This window comes from Arctopsyche grandis, chromosome 9 (genome assembly GCF_051622035.1).
Source record: "Arctopsyche grandis isolate Sample6627 chromosome 9, ASM5162203v2, whole genome shotgun sequence".
Classification (NCBI taxonomy): Eukaryota; Metazoa; Arthropoda; class Insecta; order Trichoptera; family Hydropsychidae; genus Arctopsyche; species Arctopsyche grandis.
The window spans coordinates 3,295,306-3,303,288 of NC_135363.1; the positions used below are offsets into that span (position 1 = coordinate 3,295,306).

The 7,983-nt window shown below is 44.5% G+C and overlaps 2 protein-coding genes across 2 annotated transcripts; one reads left to right on the forward strand and one right to left on the reverse strand.

The window, feature by feature from the left end:
• Positions 1-2,619: 2,619 nt before the first annotated feature.
• Positions 2,620-5,374, forward strand: LOC143917089 (uncharacterized). The gene is made up of 2 exons (XM_077438486.1): positions 2,620-3,012; positions 4,691-5,374. The coding sequence occupies exons 1-2, from the start codon at positions 2,880-2,882 to the stop codon at positions 5,053-5,055; spliced, it is 498 nt and encodes a 165-aa protein (XP_077294612.1). The 5' UTR covers positions 2,620-2,879; the 3' UTR covers positions 5,056-5,374.
• On the reverse strand, positions 3,015-5,773 carry LOC143917082 (uncharacterized). The gene is made up of 2 exons (XM_077438478.1): positions 5,405-5,773; positions 3,015-4,637 (listed from the first exon to the last, which is right to left on the reverse strand). The coding sequence occupies exons 1-2, from the start codon at positions 5,524-5,526 to the stop codon at positions 4,034-4,036; spliced, it is 726 nt and encodes a 241-aa protein (XP_077294604.1). The 5' UTR covers positions 5,527-5,773; the 3' UTR covers positions 3,015-4,033.
• Between the last annotated feature and the right edge of the window lie 2,210 nt (positions 5,774-7,983).

The window sequence follows — 7,983 nt, forward strand, 5'->3', positions numbered from 1 at the left end:
GGTTTAGAAACCCTGCTTAAGAATAAATTTTTGCGGCCTAAGTTAAGACCCCAGTGAGAAAATCATAAAGTCACAAAGAGTATCAAATAAATTTATTCGCACTTTATGAAATTATCATGTAGATATGGCCGACAATTTCAATAGAGTAATTATTACTGAGCAATTATCATCTAATTCTTTGACAAGTTTGGGATCCATCGTGTATAGCTGCACGTCATAATACTATCGAATGTGGCCATTGCAAGACTGGAATCTATAAACAATACGCAAAAAATTAATATTTTCATTGCAATCTGATTCGTTAGCCACTTAGATTTTAATGTATTATAAAATGAGATATGTTGTAGACAGGGCAGGCAAAAAAAAATGGTTGACAGTAGTGAACCATTTTTTGTGCATAAAAGCCGCCGGTAATTCGATTACACTGAGCAACAAAAAAAAAAAACCAGAGTGGAGACCAGCCAATCTTTACTAAGTTTGACCCGTTGAATTGGAATATGATATTGATTTTTGTTGGTGGGTGATCGTTTACGAGATATGTGCGTTTAAAAAAATCCGCGATTTTTACAGTTTTTTGGCTTTTGCGGTCTTTAACTCAAAATTTAGGATTGTCACGCTCAAAGTGAGTATTGGAATCAATAGTCAGATATTTTTCCTATTAATTGTTATATTTCATTGCTTTAAAATACTTCTAATTAATTGTCGAGCGAATTTTAAAAGTCAAAAATATATTTTTTTTACGGATTTTTTTTCCGTGCTGTTTTTCATTTATTTGGAAAATTTTTTATTTCACCACGTTTATAAGGATTGGTTTTCTATCTCAATATTTTTTTTATCTAAACGTACTAACTCAAGCGGTAATTCCAATTTAAATGCTTTCGTTGTGTATATGGTTGTAGAGCGTAATATTTGGGTGTAAGCGAGATGGCATGTAATCCACCTCACAGAGTACACCGGTCGGACTCAGATTGACGAGCTGGACGAAGCGGAGGCTCGGGCCTCCGAATCCGTCATTGACGAGTTCGAGACGGAATACTTAATCGCCCTCGAACGATGTATGGAAATGCTCAGATTGCGGGAGCCGCAACTGAGCGCTTCGCCAGTAGGGGGCGCTGCCGTCACGATGTCCGCTGTATCGCATTCAAATTCGGCAAATAAAATTGCCCCGTTTGGAGTTGCCCACCTTCGAAGGCAACGTCCAAAATTGGCCCCTTTTTTCACAACGCTTCTTGGTCGCGATGGCCGGCGAAACTTCTCAACTCGCCCGTTTCCAATGCTTGTTAGCAGTCCTAAAAGGAGAGCCCAAGCGCGTAGTTAGTAGCTTAGAGTTAGCTGATGATTCCTTCTCGCGCGCTTGGTCCATTCTGAAGCAGCGCTACAACAATAAAAAAATTGTTGTTCAGTCCCACATTCGCGCAATATTGGACGCGGAACAAATTGCGTCCAATAGTTACGCAAGTTTGCATCGTTGCATAGACGACTTTAATATGCACGTCCGTGCAACTTAGGCGTTCCGGTCGACACTTGGGACGAAATTTTGGTCATGTGCATCACTAGGAAGCTCGATCGATACACGGTTCGACAATGGGAGCTTCAAGCGCCAAAACATGAGGAGTGTACATTCCACAAACTCATCGAATTTCTGACGCTTCAGTGCCAATCGATGGCAAATGCTGACTTCGTCTTAAAAGGCGAGTCGAATCCTCGACCAAGAACCATTACGAATCCGAAGGCAGCAGTTCTGCATGTGAGAGGGGAACGCCCCTCCTGCATCAGTTGCAGCGGAAGTCATTCTCTGCTAGCCTGTCCATCATTCCGCCAAATGAGCGGTGATGAGCGTAGGTCGAACGCCATAAAACTTCGACTATGTCTCAACTGCTTGAGACCAGGGCACATAGTTCACGTGTGCCAAACAAAGCAGAGATGCTTCGAATGCGGTCATGCTCATCACACCATGTTGCATGACGCAACTCTATACCAAACTTCGCCTTCAAATAAGGCCAAACATTATCGGAGCCCCAAGAAATCAGAGAACGCCAAACCCGTAAAATCATCGTTGGTTTTACATTCGGTGAGACGCGCATCGCCTTCTCACGCCCGAACTGTCCTGTTATCCACCGTGGAAGTACAAGTTCGCGGCGGAGATGGGCGATTGCACAAGGTTCGAGCATTGTTAGATAACGGCTCCGAACTCAACCTCATCTCTGAAGACTTGAGAAGGCGACTCGCCTTAAAGTCGAAAAGGATGGACGTCAACCTGGTAGGAATAGGTTCAAATAGGACGTCCATTACTAGTGGCGCGGTAATTCGAATTCTAGCGCCCATCCCCAATCAGGGCTCCAGTGTTGATCTCGATTGCGCAATCATGCCCGAGATCGCGAATCAACTTCCATCGCGCAACGTGTCCGAGATTCGGAGCCATTTGCCGCTTCATCTCCCTGTTGCCGATCCGTCATTCGATAATCCCGGTACAGTTGATATGGTGATAGGCAGCGACGCCTATCATGCGATGTTCCGCAATGGCAAACGTATCATTCTAGTTCTAGCTCTAGACTTGAGCGTCGGGCGGGGTAGAGCGTGCAGCGTTCATGTCAAACACATAAAGAGATGCGAGCGTGCAGTGGCAGTGGCAGTGGCAGTGGCAGGCCAGCGGCGCGGCGGCAACAGCATGCTTGTTTGAGATGAACGGGGCGGGGCGTGTAGCGGGGCGTCGCTGCAGCTTCAAACCGGTTTGTGATTTACGAAAACAGTGACCAGCTCACACGAACGCTCGCGGCGGCAACAGTATGCGTGTTTGCAATGATCGGTGCGTGTAGCGGCGCGTCGCGTGCAACTTCAAACCAGTTTGTGATTTGCAGCGGGACGGGAGCGTGCGCGCAATGTCTTTCCAAGATATTATTCTAGAAATCGAACTTAAACCAGAATTATGGTCAACAACTCATGCCCTATATAAAAATAGGATAATTAAACAGAAAGTGTTGAAGGAATTATCATTAAAACTACGAATTGAAGGTAAATAATTATTTTATTAACTTATTTATTGATTGTACGTTACTTATAATACTTTAAATTCTATTATCCCAAAAATAATCACAAAATTGTTGGCGTATGTTTCTCGCAATCAGTGATGAACTGTTGTTTCTCCTACTTGAGGAGTTATTAGACGCTATTTCGATCTGAAAGTTTGCAAGATTATTGACATCAGCAATAGATCCTTCAAGGTCACGTATGATATTATGCAATAAACACGTAGTTTTTATGATGAGGCAAGCATTTTCTGTGTTAGTTTCAATCGCTTTACTTAAAATACGCCACTTCGCATTTAAAATGCCAAAAGTACATTCAATAGACTTCCGTGCACGTGACAGGCGTTTGTATATAATATTCACTATTTATATCCAAATTTATTTGTATGTTTGTTTATAATATTCACTTTTTATATCCAAATTTCTGGAAGGAAATGGTCGCATTATGTGTTCTTTTAAAGGATACGCTTCATCAGCAATTAAACATGGTGTACAGACTCCAGGGATGTTCAACTCGAGAGCACCCCCGAAGTCGGTTTTGTGAGATAGCTAGTGGTAAGCTTGGGCGGGACTGGTTTCCTCACGGTGCCTTCCTTCGTCGTCGGTGGTCTGGTCTCTGCTGATGTCGGCTGCTCTGCTATGTCCCTTTCTATTCGTACAGTGTGCGTAAGTGAGTGTGATACAGGACAAAGGCGGGAAATTGTATAATAATGAAAACAGGTTGTAATTCTGTTTGTATGGTGACTGTATTTTATATATATATAAATACAGAGAATAAGCAGGGGGGGGGGGGAGTCCGTCGTGAAATTAGCGCGCACGTGTTCGAGAGGTTATGATAACCTCACTCCTCACGTGACTACGTGATCTGACTTCGACGAAGAAAGACCAGGCTTCCTCTGGTGCACACCGGACGGATACTGGAGCTGGTCTCCAAGTATCGTCACAACCCTCACCAGCCTCTAGCTGGTGATTTCGGTGGCGAGGTGGGCCCCGTAAACACCGGGGTGTTAACGCGCCAAACCGCTATTGACAACTGTCAGTTTGTGTGCCAACCGCTGTTTCAGGGTGGCCAGCACAAAAATATATCGGCCAAATCGTGGGTCGTAAAGCCACGAAAGCCGATCATCAGACATAGTCTGAACACATGGCACACGTATAGCAGTCCCTGGTATCACATCGGGTGGAGGAACATCTAGTTGACCATTCTCCATTAACATATTTAAAGTTGAATAGTGAAAGGTGCCTCCATCGCTTTGTTTACCTTTTCCTCCCACTTCTATGGCTATAAATTTTTTATTTGCATCTGCAACTCCTTGCAATATTATCGAAAAATAATTTTTATAGTTAAAATATGAAGAACCAGACTTATCTGGACATTTCACCCTGCAGTGCTTGCCGTCAATAGAACCAATGCACATTGGGAACTGCCAGAGTCTGTAATAATCACTTGCTATCTTCTTTAAGTCGTTATGGGTTGGGTGAGGCATATGTACATCAACCAGTTCCATCCATATAGCTGAACAAGTTAAATATACAATGTTTGCTATTGTTGTTTTACCCATTCGAAAACTAAACGCCAGTGATCGAAAAGAGTTTCCTGTAGCGAGGTACCTGTAATCAAATGAAATACATGTAAGTAATTATTATTATTATATTTTTTACAGAAGATGCATTGAAAAAACGATGGAAACATCTGAAAGACCAATATAGAAAGGAGTTAAAAAAGCAACCAGTTCTCATATCAGGAGCAGAAACGGAAACATGGGAGTCAACTTGGCAATATTTGAATATAATGTCATTTATGAAAACAGAAGTTACCCCTGCTTCATCTACAGGCAACTTAACCGTAGATGAGAGTAGTCATAACACAGAAAATACCCAAACTGATACAGATATATTTGATTCTGTGTCATCCCCGAGATTGTATCATGAACAGTCACCTGCTGGCTCTTCTAGTTCTCAACCATCATCAACAATCAGAAAACGTTCTATCAAAGATGACATTTTGGAGATAGAAAAAAAAAATTGATGTTAATGGAAAAACGTCTGAAAGACAGCCAAGATGAAGATTTAAAAAATGACGAAGATTTTCTATTTTTTAGAAGTGTATTACCGACAACGAAGAAATTAAATGAGCTTCAAAAATTACGTTTTCGCGTTAAAATTAATGAGTGGCTAATAGAAGCATGCGTTGAAAACGAACGCGCTCTGTATCAAAACTAATTGTATTCCCTTCCATAATCATCCAGAAGATTCATCTTTTAATAATAGCAATTAATAATTAATTAGAACACTAGTAAATTCTATATGTACTCGCATATTAATTAATAAATACATCTGTTATATCGAAATAAATATGAGTTTTATTTATAACTTACCTTATAGTCACTATCAACTTTTCTGCAGGGGTTATAGAATCCGATGGATGAAAATTTGTTCTCGTCAGTTTTAATCGTGATTCAATTTTTTTTAATATATAGTCAAAAGTTGTCACCGTCATCCTAGTGTACTCGTAAAATTTATCTTCATTTAATCGCGAAGTTTCATACAACGTAGAAAACTCCCCACACAGCCTTCTTTGTTTAATTATCTCACTTGGACCTTGTCTGTAGTTATTAAAATATTTTAACCACACGTTTTCTTCTAAGTACAATAATATCGTACGACCCCGACGCCATGAGGAAAAAAGTGACCAGCTCACACGAGCGCTGTGAGCGTGGAGCGTTCAGCGTTGCACTGAGGACACTGCGCGAACGCTCTTTCGCCGCTTGCACGCAACGCTAATCGCTCCGCTGCACGCTTTTTCACTCAGGCCGTGCACCAAGTCACGCGGTGACAGAGGAGGACGCATCGCAATGATGGATACAGCTTTGGGCTGGATATTGGGCGGCTCTCTAGAAGCGCCCACAGTTTCAAGCGATTCTCGGAATTGCCATCACCCAACGGGTCGTGATCCGTTATCTTGTTTTGGCGCGAGACGTCCAGTCAAGACAGTTAGTGCACGGCCTGAGTGCACGCTCGACTTGAGCGTCGGGCGGGACGGAGCGTGCAGCGTTCATGTCAAACACATATAAAGAGATGCGAGCGTCCTGAGTGGCAGGCCAGCGGCGCGGCGGCAACAGCGTGCGTGTTTGCGATGAACGGGGCGTGTAGCGGGGCGTCGCGTGCAACTTCAAACTGGTTTGTGATTTACGAAAACAGTGACCAGCTCATACGAACGCTGTGAAAAAGCGTGGAGCGTTCAGCGTTGCACTGAGGACACTGCGCGAACGCTCTTTCGCCGCTTGCACGCAACGCTAAACGCTCCGCTGCACGCTTTTTCACTCGGGCCGTGCACTTACGCGTCCCCTGGACGAATCGCGTATTTCCGCGGAACGAAGATTCCGCTTGCCGAAGCGCAATGTACCCGCGACCTCTAACCCTCACGTCTTTCGACCTTCCCAACCCAGCTCCAATAACTCCTGGCCAGTTCCTAGTTGGCGCACCACTAGTTGCGCAACAGCAGGAGAATCTGGTCGATCAGCCCGGAGTGAGGGTGTTACCACACCAGCACATGCAGCAGCGGCCCCTGTCAGAGAGGGTCACAGGAGTAGGTCATACTACTCCTCCATCAGCAACACCAAGCGAGCAGTCCGGCGAGTAGCTCGACTGCCAGTCGAGCAGCACTCAGTGAATTTGTGCAACGGAGTGGCGAACGTTCAAAACGTCCCACATTAAAGTTGGCTTCTTTCATTTGTGTTGTGGCTTTAGTTCAATGTGTTTCCATTTAGTTTTTGTGTCTTGTTTGTTGATTGGTGCTGGTAATGAAGCTGTGGCGGCTCGCTTATACGACATGGTCGAGTTTGGTTGCCTTCCTGCGAGTGGGGACCAACCCGGCTGGGTTCGGAGAGCTGCTACTCACTCTGTCTTCAGCTGTCATATAATAAACACGTGCATTAACATGCCAGTCGTCTCATTCGTTCATCCTCCATACTGGGCGGCGGCGGGGGCGGGGGAGTGATGTGGCGGCTCGCTTATACGACATGGTCGAGTTTGGTTGCCTTCCTGCGAGTGGGGACCAACCCGGCTGGGTTCGGAGAGCTGCTACTCACTCTGTCTTCAGCTGTCATATAATAAACACGTGCATTAACATGCCAGTCGTCTCATTCGTTCATCCTCCATACTGGATCACGTCGGGGTCACCAGTATGGAGGATGAACGAATGAGACGACTGGCATGTTAATGCACGTGTTTATTATATGACAGCTGAAGACAGAGTGAGTAGTAGCTCTCCGAACCCAGCCGGGTTGGTCCCCACTCGCAGGAAGGCAACCAAACTCGACCATGTCGTATAAGCGAGCCGCCACAAAGCTATCAATGCATATGGGACATGTAACGGTTGAACAATATTGTTACCTAGCACTGGTGTTGGTTTTTTTTGTTTGTTTGTGTATTGTTTATGTCTTTGTTGTTGTGTTCTTTTGTTATCTCATTTGTCATGTTTCATTAGTCTCTTGTGCACTATTGATTCATTTGTTTTGGAATCCGATCCTCTGGATTCCAACGGAGGGAGTATGTTCAGACTATGTCTGATGATCGGCTTTCGTGGCCTTACGACCCACGAGTTGGCCGAAATATTTTTGTGCTGGCCACCCTGAAAAACAACGGCCACTGACAGTTGCGCGCCCACGGCTTCGGCATAAACACGCAGTTAGCTCCTCCCCACCGAAATCACCAGCTCGGCCACTGGTGATGGGTTGTGACGATACTTGGAGACCAGCTGCAGTATCCGTCCGGTGTGCACCAGAGGAAGCCTGGTTTGTCTTCGTCCAGAAGGCAGACAACTGAGCTACGCGTGGCTAACCTCAAAAATCACGCGTGGTTTCTTTGTTTACTCCCCCCCCCCTTTGCCCCCTGCTTGATCTCTGTATAATTTATATATTTAAAATACAGTCGCAATACATAAACAGATTTACGC